At 39.4% G+C, this 18,323-nt stretch overlaps 2 protein-coding genes across 3 annotated transcripts; both read right to left on the bottom strand.

The window, feature by feature from the left end:
• Positions 1-3,081: 3,081 nt before the first annotated feature.
• Positions 3,082-11,077, bottom strand: mtmr2 (myotubularin related protein 2). 2 transcript variants are annotated; one of them, XM_085363596.1, is made up of 16 exons: positions 10,895-11,077; positions 9,183-9,285; positions 9,061-9,084; positions 8,892-8,958; positions 8,713-8,807; positions 8,539-8,640; positions 8,073-8,177; positions 7,188-7,271; positions 6,953-7,102; positions 6,668-6,856; positions 5,635-5,820; positions 5,339-5,545; positions 5,166-5,258; positions 4,951-5,064; positions 4,600-4,776; positions 3,082-3,526 (listed from the first exon to the last, which is right to left on the bottom strand). In XM_085363596.1, exons 1-16 carry the CDS (start codon positions 10,972-10,974, stop codon positions 3,362-3,364), a joined length of 1,941 nt encoding a protein of 646 aa, XP_085219722.1. In that variant the 5' UTR covers positions 10,975-11,077; the 3' UTR covers positions 3,082-3,361. The 2 variants fall into 2 exon arrangements, with proteins under 2 accessions (XP_085219722.1, XP_085219723.1); XM_085363597.1 differs by having other exon boundaries at positions 8,892-8,955.
• A 769-nt stretch (positions 11,078-11,846) lies between these two features.
• On the bottom strand, positions 11,847-14,802 carry cwc15 (CWC15 spliceosome associated protein). Its single transcript, XM_085363595.1, has 7 exons — positions 14,757-14,802; positions 13,940-14,081; positions 13,635-13,747; positions 13,359-13,459; positions 13,154-13,264; positions 12,914-13,041; positions 11,847-12,809 (listed from the first exon to the last, which is right to left on the bottom strand). Exons 2-7 carry the CDS (start codon positions 14,068-14,070, stop codon positions 12,680-12,682), a joined length of 714 nt encoding a protein of 237 aa, XP_085219721.1. The 5' UTR covers positions 14,071-14,081; positions 14,757-14,802; the 3' UTR covers positions 11,847-12,679.
• Between the last annotated feature and the right edge of the window lie 3,521 nt (positions 14,803-18,323).

Below are 18,323 nucleotides of genomic sequence, written 5' to 3'. Positions count from 1 at the left end.
AAAAGGTTGCAATCATGCCCGACAACATCGGGGCATGCCGCTAATGAGACAATGGATAGGGTCTTGGGGGATCCCCTCACAGATCTGGATCAGGGCATCACTGAGCTCCTAGACAGTGTGAGGTGCAAACTGCTGTCAGTTTGCACCTCACACTGTCAGTAGTCTGATGGACTAAAACTTAAAATCCCAGAAGTGTGCTGTTTGATTTGTGTGGATTGGATTAGATGTGGACTGAATTTAGGTCAGGTGAGCATGAGGACCAGTCAATCATATTTATTCTGTCATTCTCCAGGAACTGCCTGCATACTTTTGCCACATTGAGGCTGGGCATTGTTGTGCACCAATAAGAACTGAGGACCCACTGCAGCAGTGTACGGCCTGAACCTGCATCCTGGTACCTAATGGTAGTCAGGATGCTGTTGCCTAGCCTGCAGAGGCCTGTGTATCTTTTCATGAATTATCCTCACAAGACCATCACTAATCCACCACCAAACTGGTCATACTAATTGATATTACAGGCAGCATAACATTCATAACGTCCATGCTGGAAGAGTTGCAAAATATAAAACTAGTGAAAAAAAAGTCAATGCCCTCCACTTATAAAACCATTCCTGTTTGCAAACAAATGGAAATACAGTATATCCAGTAGCAAGCTTGACTGATAGGGTTTCATTACATATTATTCTTTTCAGCTATGCTTTTACTGCATTGGCAGTGTATTTGGGATCATTGTCACGTTGAGAAATTAAGCTGTTGCCAAACGGATCCTTTCCAGTCACTGGATGTGATTCAGTCACAAACCAAAACAAAACCAATTTTAAAACGCTAATCTTAAACTCTATATCCTAAGTAAACAACTGAAAAAACACAAATATGCCAGAACTGTGGTCCCATTTCATTGTTTATTTATTTCTTATTACTGTTTTGTTAGTTTATCTCTTCCATGTTTTTTCCTCTCATAAATTTAATTACCCACTGTGCAGTTAGCAAAATCAGTGTTGTGGGTACTGACTTTTACCTTCTGTATGTTCAAAATGTTACAGTGCTTAGTCAACATAACAAGTTGATTAACCCCCCCCCCCCCCCCCCCCCCAAAAAAAACAAACAAACAAACAAACAAACAAACAAAAACAAATAAAACCCAACAGATTGTATATAAAGACGTTCATGATTTGTCATTTTTGTATAGAAAGTGTAAAGTTTATACACCATGGTCTTTACTGGTTTGATCCACCTGTTGCAACCATAATGGGACTTGTGTCTTCTCCCAAATATGAACCAGGAATCTTTTGCTTGTTAAACATGTAAACCACAACACTATGGACTCACCCGTGTAACAGTTGAGTACTACACGCGAAACCATCCCTATGAATTTTATACCTGCAAATTCTCAGTTTTAAAAAAGTGTCGCTCCACGAGTGCTCCGATTGTCTTACATTTGCAAGGTCTTCTATGAGTGAAGTGAGGTTCTTGATATTGTGTACTGGAATAACTAACCAATAAGTAAAAAAATACATAAATTGAGATAGAGGAAATACCTTCAGTTGTAGTCTTTCTTGATGAAATTGTTCAATGCAAACAAAATTAGGAGACTTCTGGTTCACAAATAGCTGTTTGTATTGTAATTAATTACAAGCCTCAAGCTACAAGCTTCTTGTATAGTATACACATGCATACATATGCACAATGCCTTTTTTTTTTTTTAAAAAACCCCAAAAAAGGCCAAAAGTTGACTACACAGCATCAGCACTTTTATTAAACTTTTTAACACATTGGCAGTTAAGAGTACAGTTGGATGTTCCTGATGCCTGCAGTATATCAATTTCCAAATTCAAGTGTTGATCTAATGAAGTGCATACAGGACTGCAGCCTCTTTGCAACCACATGGAATGGTGTCACTTAGACAGCTGTGCATTTTAAAAGGATTGCAACGATCAAGATCAGTGGCAGACATGATTTACATACAAATATAGCTGCATGAATTCAATGTAAAAGTCACATGAAGAATCTATTACTGGGTGACGGATGTCTTAACGCTACTATATAAAGATAAAACAGAGAATAAATGAATGTTTTCAGATTGTAATTTGGTATTAGGTTACCCCACAGTCACACTGTAAATTCCAGACTTTTATCCTTCTTAATTTACAGTAAAAGGCACTCTTTGTCCTATTTTTATGGAAAGATCAGAAATAGGGCTAGTGTTATTAGAGTTGGCTAATATCTGAAACACGAAACCACAAAACCCAAGAAATTGACTGGAGGATGCTGCTGTTGTTAGCAACATGCTAATGTGACAAACCATACTGAATCCTTGAGTTGCAGCTTTATTGCAATTATTTGAATACGCAGCAAAAAGGCTACAGGCTGAAACCATCACATTGTTCTTTTGTCATTTTCCCAGTCATTCAGGACAAGGCACGGGTACTTATTCAAATTTGCAAAACGACATAAAAAGCCCATTATTTGTGTAGTTACACATTCTTCTGCCAAAAAGATTGGCTGATAATAGCTTTAAAAAGCCTCTGCGAGAATTGTTCCCATAGGACTCCTGGGACAAATGAGCTATTGCATAATCTTTGCAGCTTATTAATATTGCATGGGGACGCAGCTAATCAATTCACGACACAAGACAGAAGGTGTCTGCGAGTTATAAATACACATCTGGAACGAAAGATAATAAATAATGTTAAATAGTTGGAAAAAGGAAACTTACAAAAGATAAACCACTTGGTGAGAGAAATGTCACGCATGACAAAAAAACGTTTGGTCTCAACAATCTAAAAAGATTTGTAAAGCTAACCCTAACTGCTTTTTAATGCACTTTATAACTACTTTTTTTTTTAATATCAGAAGAAGCTAACATCACAGCCCTTAAGCTACATTTCATTTTAATATTTATCAACTCAACAATTTGTTTTAGTCCGTGTTTCCTTGTGCTAAAAATCACTTCTGCAGCACTGCATAGCCTCACGGTTCCTTCAGTTATAGTGCTTTCAAATCAATAGCAAGAAATGAGGCAAGTGTTCCTATAAAGTATATAAGGCATAAACATTTAGTGTACTTAAAACAAAACACTGATTGTAGGTAGGTCGATATGCTAAACAGTCCTTGCCATTCTGGGTACGTATCCTCTCAACCTCAGAGGAGGAATACATATGGCTGTAGGCAGGTGGTCTGAGACAGACACTTCTGTTGCAAGCAGGCTCTACATGACCTGTGAGAGATGCAAATACAGTAACAAATACTACTTATTCTGACTTTTGGTGGTAGTGTATCAAAGCGGCTTATTACTGCTGTATGACACCTTCTCACAAGTGAGGTTCAGCTTCTGTGACCGTCAACCGAGGGTTGAGTAGCGTCAAACAAAGGTCTGCACCGGAGTGATGGAGCGTGTGGGCGAGCCTGGCCGCTCAGAGGCGGAGGAAGCTGAGCGATTGGCCACCTCTCGCTGTAATTCGTCTACCCTTTTCTGCAGCTCGGCGCGCTTTGCTAATAGCTCCTTGTAGCGCTGATGAATTGGTTCCTGGTAAAAGGGAGGGAGAAAAAAAAGAAAGTTAATTGAGTAAAATTAAGTGCACGAGTGCCAACCTCTGCCCTATTCTCTCAACTTTTTCTCTGCATGCGTTCCCAGTTCCAGGTGGACAGGGCAGGGACTCTTCATCTGGGATTACCTAGACCTAGACTGTGAATTTCCTCACGATAAAGCTGTAGCTGGTACTTCATTCTTTCTTTTTCTTGCCCATCTACCTGCCTGCTACCATGCCACACATCACCTTAGTTTCCTCCCAGATGGCAAAGTTTTTTCAGTTACGGAAGACATCCCACCTTCAGATCCTGGACGAGTCCCCAGTTTGTCAAAAACTGGTTCATAAGCCGATGACGAAGTGTGAACACACTGCACTGGGTGCTTTGTGCAACAATGTTAAGAACATCACACAGTCACATCCATTTATGCTCGCCGTTACAGTGCAGGTAGCTTCTGCAGTATTCTCCTGAACAGCAGGTGTCACCACTCAGACAATACTGCCACATAAACGCTGATATTAGAGAAGTCAAAGTTTCCCAGAGTCTTATCTTTTCAAACTGCTGTAACATCCCCCTCTGTGAATCTGAGCTTCAGTAGTGATGTGTCAGTAAAACAGCACAACACACCACATTATAGAAACTGAGAGGTGCACAACTGGCAGAAATGGCCAGCGTCAGTGGATGTGACATCAACTTTAGCCTCAGTGCCATTTGTGAGCCACTGCAATGGTGGGTATCAAACGGCCTTTGTGCAGACTTGTATAACTGTAATGCAAAACTAATGAGCTGTCAAAATCACTAAGATCACTCATGTAGGGTGGAGATGAATCTGAAGGTATGTTTGGTGCTGTCAGTACAAAAACAACATAATGACACTGAAGAGAAACTAAGGTGATGCGTGGTGGCCAGTAGGTAGGTGAATGAGAAGCAGAATGGAGTGGCAGCCACACCTTCATAGTCTGGATAGCGCCCAGGTGTTCCCAGTTGGCAAGTAGGGGAATGTACTGTGAGTATAGGGCAGCGATCATCACACAAGTGAAGTCCAAACAACAGCAAGTCTTCCTGACGTACCTGAGGTCTCATGCGTGGGTTCCAGCGAATGTAGTAGCCAACCCAAAGCTCCAGGTGGCGTAAGCTGACTGCTGGGAACAGTACATGGTTAGAGTAGTTCACATACAAAGGATTGGTGAAGTCCTCCAGCTGGCTGTTAATATATGACCACAATGAGACTGTCCTCTTGGGAATCTCCTGTAACAAAAAAGGAATGTGATTACACAAACCATACGAGTGAAAAACTAATTCATTCTTGTGCCATCTCTGATTCGTATTATGCTAGTTATTAAGCTGTATTATCCCAAGTAAAACGATAATGAGAGGGGGGAAAAAAAAATCATAAAATACCGAGAAACCAAATGAGCTTACTTCTTTTAACCTCTGCTGTTCACTGTTGCACAAGAATGTCCCAAAAAGGCAGCTGTACAGGTGATCCAGGATGGTCACCAGGAAGTAATCATTAAACTCAAAGGCGGCAGGAAACTTGAATTTAAAAAAACAAAACAAAAAACAGCTTGATTGCAATCCTTGAAAGAACCTTTTCCTAAACATTTCAGAACCTTAACTCAATATGTGTCACTTACCTGACGAGTTAACTGCCAGACACAATCAATAAACTGAATGAAAACAGGTGAGCGATCTGCATCCGTGTGGTTCTTATCTCCGTGACCAATGCGCTGCCAGAAACAGGAGCATAAGGAATCAGTGATGAAACTAGACTTCCAGCTGGACCGAAGTGGAAAAATAATCTGTTTACCAGTTGGAAGCGATGACCAAAGCTCAGCCACTCTTTCTCAAGCAGCACTTCAAAGCCGCGAATGGTGCGGTAGTAACCATCCAACATGAGCATAGACAAGGAGGTGAGCTGAGCCGTGCGGTCCCAGCCGTCGCTGCAGTGCACCACAACCGACGTTTTCCCTGACTCCACTTTGTCTGCGATCCTCAGCGCTCCAGCCAGGATCAGCTACAAACACAGGACCAGAAACACACAAACCATTATCACTGCAATATTTTTACAATGTCCTTTCCCAACCGATGGGTCACTATGCTCACCTTGATGTGCTCAAGCCAATGAGTGGACTCCAGATTGGAGAGCCAGTGGGAGTCCTCGATATTGGGGTAGACAACTTCCTTCAGCTTGCGGAGCGACTCCCTCATCACGTGGATATTGTGAATATCCAAGAAAACCAGCTCAGCGTTTTGATAGGCATCCTCGCTTTCATATCCACCCCCTTTCATCTGTGGGAAAGTAGAGGATGCAGTGGTTACTAAGATCCACGGGGCACAGAACAGAAAAACAGATCCAGTTAAATTATTGCCAACGAGACAGTCCTGAATCAGTAGTAGTAGAAGCTACATTAAGCAGCAAGGTCACCACAGCAGGTAGAGTTTTTAATGCCGGATGCCTTTCCTGACGTGGTCCTAAAGGGGATTTGTGTCTCTAGCTGGAAACAAACCAGGGACCTTTTTGCTTGCCAAGTGAATGCGTTAACCACTACACCACTGTAGGCACGACACAATAGAAACTAGTGATCTTCTAGCTAAAGAGCTCAGATTTTACCTTACTGCTCAAATATAGTACTGATTGCATGCTTTATTTACTTTAATCTGCAAAGACAACGCATAGCTAATACACTGTACCAGCTAAAAACTCAAAACTGTGCTTGATGATGCACAGCAAATAATAAAAGATAAGAATCTAAATCTGGCTACGGCTCCATACGAGCCTCTTCATTTTGGACTTTCGTGTTTATTTTTAGAATCTATTGGGAGATCTTTCATCCACGCTTTGAAACAAGCCTTGAATCAAACTTTGTTTCAGCTCTCTTTCCCCTTCCAATAATGCACACACGATCACCGTTAAGGATAGCTACTCTCTTTGACATCATGAACAACCACGAGTAGAAAAAGACTGTCTGAAATGGACCATTGAGAAAAGTCTGAAGCCTGACCTTTTGGCTCACTGGGATTACTATTATTGTCATTGTTATTATTTGAAGCTTTGGCCATGTTTAACATATGTATCAATCACTGTAACACAATGTAAAGTGGGTCCCATTAAATAAATATAATTTAGAAAATGGACCTTGTTGGCAGCAGCGTTGACGCTGGGTCTGGCATCAAAAATGAAGAGTTTATGTGACTGAGCATTAGCATCCATGATCGCCTGCAGGTATTTCTCATCCTCTTTGCTGCGCTTCCCGTTCACCCCAACCATCGGCTGACTGCAGCGTGTCACTGTTGCCTGGCTCTCTGGATGGATCCATGACAACACCTTTAAATAATGTGTAGCAGAATATCAGCACAGACTGTCCTGCAAGCCGGGCACACACAGACAATTATAGTACCGCTGAAAAATACGGTCGCTCACCGGTATCCTTCCCTTTGCTCGGAAGGCAGCGACTCTTTTCAGCTCCTCGTCTGGTATGTTAACAGGCACTGCCAGTGTTGATGGGTACGTGTCGCACAGCTCATAGTGATCGTTTACTTTAGTTATCCTCCAGCTTTCATTGGGTATACCCTTGACAAAAAAAGAAAAGACATAAGTAACCGGTTTTATGAGTGCACTTTAACATTTAACAAAGCATTCTGCATAACTTAAGTACCTGTCTTTTATACTCTGAGAGAGCATCATACACCTTCCATCCATTTTCAGGAAACACCTGCCCATATTCAAAGGCAAAGATTTGCTGTGGAGAGTGGGGGAGACATTTTTCAGTTGGTTGTACACGAAAAACAGTTTGTGCACTTTGTAAAAGACCTGTGAAAGTTAGACCTGTGAAAAACTAAGTACACTCCACAATTCAGTATCTTATGTAACCATCTTTAAGAGCAACAATTTGAAGTAATCATTTTCTGTATGACGTTATCAGTGTCTTGCATGATGGTGGAGGAATTTTAGCCCACTCTTGAACACGTTGCTTGAGGTCATTGAGGTTTGCAGGTATTTGTTTAGGCACAGCATTTCAAATGGTTTGAGGTCTGGACTGGCCATTATGTTTTACATTTGAAACTGTGCTTGGGATCATTATCTTATTAAATGACCCAATTAGGGCCAAGCTTTAACTGTTGAACAGATGGCTTCACATTTGACTCTAAAATACTTTAGTTCTCTGGCTCTCCTCCACAGCGTGTCTTTGTCCTGTCTTCCTCCCCTAACCCCTAACTGGTCACGAGTGATGGCCGCCCCTCCCTGAGCCTGGTTCTGCTGGAGCTTCCTTCCTGTTAAATGGGAGTTTTTCCTTCCAAATGTTGCCAAAGTGCTTGCTCATAAGGGGTCGTCTGATTTTTGGAGTTTTGCCTGTATTATTGGAGGGTCTTTACCTTATAATACAAAGTGCCACGAGGCAACTGTTGCTGTGATTTGGTTCTATATAAATCTAACTGAATTAAAATTGAACTTAGTTTTCAGAGGACTACGAATATGTGTTTCCCAGTACTGTATGTGCAGGACTATAAAGTCAGCAACAGCATTGCTGGGCAGTACTTACCAGCCCATTGGAAACAGGAAAAGCGAATTTCATCAGCACTTCAAAAATGGACTTCCTGAGGGTGTCCTCCATCTGTTTGTGTGCAAATCGTAGATTACGAACATCCTGTAGAAATGCAGAGCAACAAATCATGGAAAAACTCAAGGGCTAGCAGCTGTATGCAAGTATCATTTCATCACAGCCAAGCGTTATTACCAAGAAAGGTAACGTAGAAGTAGACCTTTGTAAAACTTCACTATTTCTTAATGGGCTATCTCTGGCAGAGACAGAGATAGCCCAGCTCTGTCTCTGCTTCTCAGTTGAATAACTGTAAACTACTTGGCTATTTTGCAACTTAGCGATTCTGTTTTTTGTTTTGTGCATTTTATGTTCAATATAGGTATTTGTTGTGCCTGAAAATGAACAAATAAATGAAATGAAATGAATGAAAGCAGTAATTCTTTACAACTTTCACAAGCTTACTCACTTTGCACACCAGCCCATAGGACACATCGCGACTCGAAGCGTTTCCAATCCTTTCCACGCGACTCACCACCCCAAGTGGCAAGTCCAACATAAATGTTGAGTCCTGGAAATCAGCCAGACATTAACAAAAAACATAAATCTTCAAAATACAAATTAAAAATAATCAATAACATACCCTGTCCATAGATTTAAAGAATAGCCTGTAGTTGGTGACAGTCACAGTTCCCCTCAGTGCTCCAGTGAAGGGACAGAAGTAGGTGACATCTTGGGCTATGAATAAAAATAAGAGGATAAAGGTGATGATGCATTTTTGCTGTTTTGATGGGCTGTGATTGCAGATGAAAGGAAACCTACCCATGTCTTGCACGGTTTCATTTGGAAGCAACTGCAGTTCTTCTTTGTCTGAATCTCTGATGGCCTGCTGGAAACATATCATCTTTAGTTCTGAGTGGTCTCTTGACTGGAAATGTTACTCAAACATATAGGATAGGATGGGTAAAATTAAATGTGTAAAATCATCTACCTTGGCAGATATTTTGGGCTTGACCTGCAAAAAGAAGAGGAGAGCCACGCTTCAGTTTTTAAATTAAAAAAAAATGTTTTAATAGAAAAATAATAGCGGTGAAACATATGCAGGTCACTAACCCTGAGCTCTGGGGAAAACTCTGCAGAGGTGGACACAGAATCCGAGGACATAGCAGATGGTGGTTTGGCCTGGGCAGAGCGGTCAGAGCGAGAGGTGGAAGTGCTGGTGGAAAGTGACATCACACAAGTGAGAACCATTTATTAGGTGCAGTCTTTTCTTTTTTGGGGGGAGTTTTTTTTTTACATATCTATACGTATTCGTATATGTAATGACAGAAGACTCAATGACTAAAAAAAAACAGAGACATCTGTTGAGATTGGCCCTTTTTTTTTCTCAGACTGAGACAAAAATTTGTTAAATGTATATTTTTCATTTTCCAGATCCCCTCTGATGGATCTGGGCATGCACAATGCCCTCAAGGAGTCGTATAACTGAGGTTAAGTTTAAAATTATACAGGATACGAACACTAAAATGCAAAAATGTAAGATTTTAAAACAGATTACAATTCCGGCAGCATGCTCATCACCCGGTGACATCAGGGCGAGGGGTTAGTGTCTTGTGTCGGACTACTGATTTCACCATGTGCACACGTACCTGACCTTGCAATACTACTCACATGGAATGAGCTACTAATCCCTTTCTCATTTCTCTTAATAGTTTTTCTATATTCATTTGTACGCGCAAAAAATATTACCTTGGAACAGCTGCATTTTTAAGTACCTCTGAGCATATCTTAAACTTAACCTGAATTATCAGACTCCTACTTTATATGCATGCCTATAAAGTAATTGTCAGAAATGAAAAATATACATATACTTGACTAAACTAAATTATGTTCTCCGTTATAATTAGAATATCATCTGGAAATTTTGATCTGTATTAGACCATCTAATGGTGTTTTTGTGATGGAGCGTGTCATGTTTGCTCAATCCAACATGAAAGCTGAATGAGATTTGCATTTTCATTTTTCAACTAAGAAGTTTATGTCAAAAAGCTATTCTACATGTTTTATTTTGCAGTACTATAAAATACAACTATATCGCAAAAGAAAGTGAAACTAGTTGTTTTTGTAATGAGATTTTTATTTACTGTATTTTAATTAACCCATATTGAGAGGGATTTTTTGTGTTTTGATTTGTTTTTTTTTAATTGCAGATCCCGATTCAATTTTATGGCAAAAGGAGCCAGTGAAAACTTCAGGCTTTTATTTATGTCGACGGAACTTCTTTTCTAATCCATCTTCAAAAATATCTGATATACGAAACTAAAACGCTACAGCAATTATTAGATATGTGCAAACCACAACATTTTGAGGCAAATCAGACGTGGCTGTGAAGAAAATGTTCTAAAAATATTTCATGATTTGAGAAAGTGTTTTTAACTTGTCTGGCCCACACGAGCGCAAACTGGGCTCTATGTTGTCCATGGACTGAAATAAGTTTGACACTGTTTGGGCAAACACTCTACTACATCGAGGCTCTGTTAGCTTCCGTTTGACATTTCTATCACATCACAGCCTGAGTGATTACTGGAGCGGATCGATAAAACTGCGTTGTCCTAATTTACAGTTTAAGCTGCGTTGGTCTCGTAGCGCTCGTAGGACACCGTCACTGGTGGATAACATTAGTCACAGCGGAAAAGCTTACAAGAAGTGTACTGAAGTTAGACACGCTTAACTTTAGCTATAAAGCCTTAATAACTAACCCATGCCGATAGTGTCAAAACTTTTGGTTAGCTTAAAAGGCGGTGTCTGGCGGTGAGTTTAGCTACCTGGACAATGAATCTACACTCGGCTGTCGGGAAGAGGAGCGCTTCGAGCCCAAGCTGTCGACACTCCCGCTCTTCTCCATGTTCTCCTTCTTCAAGTGTTTGGATAACCGGTATTGCGAGTCAAGACTTTACCGCTAAAGAGCCACTGAACGCTTTTAAATCCCTCCTCCGAGTGAAGCAAATCCCCACAAACAAAAGGAAGCTGCCATCTTTTCCCAGAAGCCTCCCAATCCCCGTCATAGGCAGGATCGTTGGAGGGCGCGCCCTCTGCTGTCTCTCTGTGGAACTACAACTGATCGCGTGCAACGCGTTTCTCTCGTGCCAAACCTCTGGCTACGCAGTAGAAAGTGGATGACAGGATAATGCTTATTTTTAATGAAGACGTACACATTGTCTAATTATCCACCCAACGTCCACGTGGGTAATGTCACTGCCTTGGGTCCATAATAATGAATGCTGGAATAATGAAATGGCTAAAGTGCAGTAAAATTAACTTTAGTACTGACAGTAACTTAAATCGTGTTTACATTCGTGTCAATGAAAGACTTAATGCAAGAACAATAGAAATAGTCACTTTTGTTTGACTTTACTGCTACTTTCTATTGAATGAGATGAAGCTGATAATTTCAAATGCAAAATGGATTTTAGACAAGAAGTCTACTGTATGCAGCTAGGTTTAATAAGAAGGGAGAAGCTGTATCTGCATGGAAATACACCAAAATTAAATGTGCTCAAATTGTTCAACAATTCTGCATAATTACAGACAATTCATTAAATGAGTAATAAACTGGGAATATTCTAATCTTGATGAAGTGGAACATGTAGTTTGGATAAGATTAACATAAAACTTGCACCTTTATTTTACTGGAAAGTTTTGTGTGTATAGGATAACAGTATCCTGGTGACTGATGTGCTTTTGATTTTTCAGTCTGTTTATTTTTAAGGGTTCATAAAGCAGTTTAATATGAAGACACTTTATTGAAAAAAAGAATTCCACAAGAAATGTGACAGACTGACAGGGTGTATTGTGCCTTTGGGATGTGCCTGATTTAGACTTCTGCAGGAAATCCAAGTTGTACCTTCTACTGCAACCGAAACCCGTCTTAACTCTACACTGTAACCTTCCATGTCATTCAGTTGTTGCAGTCTGCATCGACCTGAGATGTAGCTATATTTCTTGAGAGGTGCAGGTCAGGTTGCGGTGTAGGGTTAAGAAGGCTTTCCGGTTACGTTACGATTTCCCACAGAAGTCTAAATCAGGCTCCAGCGCCCCTGTGCCCTTGAATAAGATAAGCAGGGAAAAAGTCAATGACACATGGCTGCATAAAGAAATAAAGGCTTGACTGCAGATCTCTACACTGTTTTGAATGAAATGTTTGTGTGCGTGGAGCGGCTAAACAGAAGGAAGATATTTCCTTGTGATGGTCTGACTGGATCCTAATCTAACTGTGCATTTGTGGAGATGCTAGTTTATATAATCTCTGCCAGCTGAAAAAAAAAACCCCAAAGAAAATAAATGTCTGGTCACATTTTAAAACTGCACTTAACTTTTGACAAATTTCACTCAAAGGATGTCACGTTGACACATTTATATACAGCATGACTGTACAGATGGATACGTGGTTAATAGCATGGATAGATGGATGACTGTACAAGTATTAATCAAGTTCTATACAGAGTTTATTTGAAAAACCATGTACCCTCCGCAACAGAGGGTAGAGGAAGGAGACCAAACACATTTGATAATAAAAACAAAAACAATACAAATGACACAGAGGAAGTCCTCTACTTTACATATTTCTCCATAAATTTCTTGTGAAATTCAGAGCGCAGTGTGTCATTCACAAAGCGTTTCTCCTTCCGTGCTTCGTCCACTCCTTTGGCACAATTCTTGAACACTACGTCATCATCCCACCTTGAATAATATTAAGAAATGAAATCAAGATTAGATTTAAGAGGCCTTTTCCCCAAATACAAACCTCATCCTGTGTTTTTACTGTGTGTATAAGTGAGACATACCTTCTCTTGACTCTGAATGAATTCTGGTTCTGGTTCTGTTGCTGCTGTCCAGCCAAATTAATCAGTGGATTGCCGCTCAAGATATTTTCCATTCGAATTCTCTCCTCCTCTGCCTTTTGCTCTCGTTCCTAAGATGGAAAAAATAATATTTTACTGAATATAAAGAAGTAACATTTCTTATGTTCAAATGTAGCATCTTATTACAGTTAGTGCAAACAGAACAGCCTAAAACAAAGTTACTTTGCGTTCTTGCTCTTCAGCACGCTCTTTTTTAATCTTCTCCAATTCAGCCAAAAGAGCTGCAGTGTCATCATCATCACTATCTTCATCAGAGTCCTCGTCCTCATCATCCTAATAAAATAAAAATAATTATTAAGGGAGATTAATCAGTACTAATCACCACTCAAGTTAAATGCCCAAAATGTCTTGCATTGCAGACACTCACATCAGTGAGAGGATCATCAGCATCAAGGTTAGCAGCTGGAATCTGATCCAGTCTTGGCCTCTTTGAAGATGATGAAGAAGATGATGATGATGTGGTGTGCTCTGGAAAAAATAAGACCAACATAATGCTATATGTGAGAAAATAAATATAATCTAAAATATATTTTACATTAACAGGAAGTCTAATTTCTACAGGAAGTCTAATTTCTACAGGAAGTCTAATTTCTACAGGAAGTCTAATTTCTACAGGAAGTCTAATTTCTGCAGAAAGACCAACCTCTTGGTCCCCTCTCTCTGGTCTTTTCACGTACTGCTACACGCTCCCTCTCCTCCAGCTCTCTGCGAAAGTCACGGGCACGGACCTCCTCGGGGGCATCCTGGGTAGGCTGCCTGCAGAAGGGAGAACATTTGCAGATCAATAAACTAATGTTCATCCAGAATGCTTTCTGGAACACTTTCACCACTCTCACAGTGAGCAGACAGATGATGCAGTAGGAACTGATCCGAAAGCATCTTTCCCTCTAGCAAACCAGCCATCAGATCAGGTAATGATAAAACTCCATTCACATTTGATCATCTGACCTGTACTTGATCTTTGTGTGACCTGGAAGATCTCGACTGGAGTACTGCTTGGAGAGAGCACTCAAATCACCTTCTCCTTTACCCCTCCCTCCTCTTGCCGGCTCAAATGTTGGTCTTGCAGCTGTAGTCATCTTTGATGGCTCTGCAATTAGACACAGGGGACATTAAAACTATCAAACAGATGGAAAAGCTGCAAGCAGTAAAAGCAAAAAAGTCACGGTGTCCATTATCAAATTGCAGTTCCCTACAACACAACAGGCGTTTACTCCACTTATGTGTTTTATAGAAAGTCAGAAGGCTCATCTTTTTGGTTTTTAGACAAGCTGGTACAACAGTACCCTTTCCCAAATATCAACCATCCATTCATTAAACCTCAGTGGTGATCAAACCGCTTATAGTTTGCATGTGTTTCCATGTTTGCAACGTAAATAACATTTGAGAGGCATTTAGATTACAAGTTACGTAATCTTCCTAACAAATATCATTTGCTCACATGCTAAAACTCCAGGTCAATCAATTAAACCTATAATTAACAATTCTCTTATTAAACTGCGACTGTGGCATTTTAAACACTTCTTTGTAGGATAAGTATCAGCTGCCAACAGGCAAGTAAATGAAAAGAACAAATTAGCCTGCTAGCTGCTAAAGCTAAAACGCTGCTTCCTATAAAAGCCGATGAGGTTGAAAACGACAGTAATTCGAGCCTTCAGTAACACGGATAATGTTTCAGAGAAGTGATATTACAGCCAAAAATAAAGGAAATAAAAAAATCCATTAAGCAGTATTTAAAAATTAGGTTTAAAGCAACAACACTTACAAAGCCGCTACCACACGACGAAAGGAACGCTGATACAACAATCAACGTCACTTCCGGGGAAAAAAAAGATGTGTTCAGGAACACTCAGAGAAAATAGCGTGCGAAATATGAGACATTTTAAACTTCTTACATCTCAACACAGCGTTGACACGACTAGGGTGTACGCATATAACTTAACAAATATGCTACAGCCTCTCCAATTTTTATTTTGCTTTCACTTCACTTTCACTTTATTATTTTTTATTTCACTTCCAAAAGACTGATAGACTAAACTGACTACAGGGGCATCAGCGGAGGAGTGACCTGTCTTCTATAGTGCATTGTGTTACAGTGAAGTAGTGATGTGTCAGTTGCAAACGAAATGGCTCTTAATGAGCCGGGTCTTTGACGTGAACGACGCGAGCCGCGGGGTTTTTTCTTTCCTTCTCTCACCCTCTCTCTCACCCTTTTTTCGGCTTCACTCCACACTCGAGCCTTGTGCCTTGCGCTGGGCAGAGGGGGGAGGAGCAGTAGTTACACTCTCAGTAGCACAGGAACAGAGCAGGAGGGAGAGAAAGAGAGCCAGGGACAACAACATTACATTAGAAAGGTATAGTAATCATCCACAACTATTTTCAGTTGCAGATGATAAAGGATTCAGAAAGTTTATTTATGCAGGCTCATATGACAGAGAATATACATCTTCTTTTTGTTTTCATATTTTAATTTATATTTAATTGTGTTGTGGTTTTCAGCGTTTTGTGTTGTTTCATTTTAAATTTGTTTAACCCTTTAAGACCTACCATAGAACCAAGGCCGCCAGAGCTTACTTTATATTTTTACATGCTGTAGTGCCATTTTTGGGAGCATTTCAAGTTGCTATACATCAACACAACTGTTATAGCCCATATTTTAATAATATGTATGCATTAAGTCCATAGTAACTACATAAATTGCAAAAAAGTGCAATAAACTACAAAAAAATTGAAAATCGTTTTTTTTTTTTACATATATTTCTACTTGGAGAAATTTAAGAGGTTTATCTTTCAAAACTTTAAATACAAAAAAGTTGCAAAAAATAGTTTACAACAACAGGAAATTTTGAGTGTCTTCATAGTTTTATTTTTGAGATACACCAATTTTTATATACTGCAGGAAAAACGAAAAACAATCCTATGATGCAAATTTGCAAAGAAAACAGCATGTGCATCAAAATAAACTATTTTAAGCAGTGTTCTAAGCATCCCAGCAACTATTCAGAAAAGCATAAAGTCAAACATGACTTATAAAAACACCAGTATAGGCTTTTAAGGCCTACAAGTAAAAAACTACATTTTCCGCGAAAATGACGTCACTCCCGGTTTCGGGCAGGTAATGGAGGACATGTGATTGTTCCGCTGACGTCTGTTTCAATGTGGGAAGTGTTACGAATAGCTGATCGGATCGGCAAAGTGTGTTTCTGGAATATTATGTTTTTGTTCCTGCAAGCGCTTTTTATGCAATATTTGCAAAGCTATAAGTGGAAGGAAACCATGACCTAGGACAAGCTGATGGCATAAGATGTAAGTACAACTCCTCCGGTTTCATATGCAAAAAAAAATTATTGCGCTAGCTTACGCAGTTCCGGTTCTACAGGGATTTAAAAATAGTTACGCAAAACGGAGCGTGCTGCTCTGATCGGCTTTAAAGGGTTAAAAGGAAAAAGCTGAAAATTTAAATAGTTAAAAGTTGAACTGTGACTAGTTGGTTTTTGAATTATATGATTTATTTATTAGATTTTATGTGGAGTGAATAAATAAAAGTATATTTATGGTGGCCCCTAGAGATAAAGCGCATACAAACTCCAAAACACGTAAAAACTCCAAAACATGTAAAAACACAACAGAAGTGCTCCAGGATGCTAGGCCCAGTGTTGAGCTTTTGTTACCTAGAGGCTACACAAGCCAGCAAGTACCAACAACCGGATTTGGTGTGTGGTAGTAACAGGTAAATGAACTTTTTTTTTAAATTATTTGAATATATATGAGTGCTTGTGTATAAATACACAAACAATACACATATGCTTTCAATTGTGTAATTTAAGTGATCTAGGTAGCTCTGTTTTGAAGTTCAGTTAACGCTAGAAATGTGTTTTGGAGTTTGTACATGCTTTGCCTCTAGGGTCCACTGTATATATTTATATATAAACATATATAAATAAAACGACTTTTTTTTACATTAGTAATTCCTTTTGTGCATAATTTTATATTATTGTTAATAATAAATTAATTAAAGCAACAAAACAACCTGAAGAGCCGGTTCGGAGCCGAAAGAGCCGGCTCTTTTTAGTGAGCCGAACCAAAAGAGCCGGTTCTCTAAAAAGAGCCAGAAATCCCATCACTACAGTGAAGGAATTAAGGGAGGATGCTGTTAAGTGCAGAGCTCAAACAGATGCGTAGAAAGTGCATTCAAAGCACAGCCTCCCTGTAATGGTATCACAAACAACTCTAACACAGTACATTCAGTAGTTTTGGAGTAGTGTTGCTACACTCACCAAAATTGCTACTGCTATTCTTATTATTAGTAGTAATACACCTTACTTATGTTGAAAAAGACACACAGTTTTAACGTTGGCCCCTTTATGTGTGTGACATGCATTTTCATGACACAAAAAAATGTACACTCCTTCATTACTAATTGTACACATCATTCACCACTTCGATGGTTTCTCTTTTATCTCGATACTGTTCTGTGAGAGAACCAGGAAAAGAAGTGGTTCTACTGGATTCCACTTAACGTTCAAATATTTTCTGTCTAAGCAGCAATACTTTTATTTGTAATTTTATTGTATCTTTATTTTGAACATGTTTAAATAGACAAACAAGCAAATCAAAACTAAAGGAAAACAAAACAATAATAATTATAAATAACTTACATGTTCAAAAAGGAGTAGGAAAAAGCATAAGCTTATTTAATCCCACCACCTTTCCACAATTTAGTAACTAATAGTCAACACTTTTTCTTCCTGTCCATGCACTACCCATCATAAATTCTTCCTTACAATTTGTTACATGTATTTGCTTTTATAACGTGAGTAACACGTCAAAAGATATACAAATTTACAGATATATATACTTATACTTGTGCACCCACACACACACATCCATCCCTATTGTGAAACTTTACAAACTGAAGTAAGGAAACTGGAAAAGTAAAAAAGAATGACACAGTTACAAAAAAAAGTTAAACATTTTCATGGCATCTCTACAGGTTTTGAGTTAGCCTCAGTGAAAGAAAGCGAATACTCTTACGTTTAAAAACCTGAAAAGTAAATGGACCAGTTCTTATATACTGGCTTCTGCTCTACCTGAGCACTCAAAGGACTTTATACAATATGTTTATTCACACATAAAGTACTTCCTGTCTAACACTCACACTCCAATGAACACATTGGAAATAACTCAGGGTTCAGTATCTTGCCCAAGGATGCTTTCGGCATGCAAACTGGAACAGCCAGCAATTCAACCACCAACCTGCTGTTTACCCTATGAGCCAGTCATAACAAGAACTAAAAACCGCATTAATTTCTTTTGCACACAGAGTCCCCTG

The sequence above is a fragment of the Diplotaxodon limnothrissa genome, linkage group LG10, assembly GCF_057381915.1.
Source record: "Diplotaxodon limnothrissa isolate DT_005_m linkage group LG10, D_limnothrissa_male_GT1.1, whole genome shotgun sequence".
Lineage (NCBI taxonomy): Eukaryota > Metazoa > Chordata > Actinopteri > Cichliformes > Cichlidae > Diplotaxodon > Diplotaxodon limnothrissa.
Note: the sequence above shows the minus strand (reverse complement) of the source record. Positions and strands in the feature narration are given on the sequence as shown.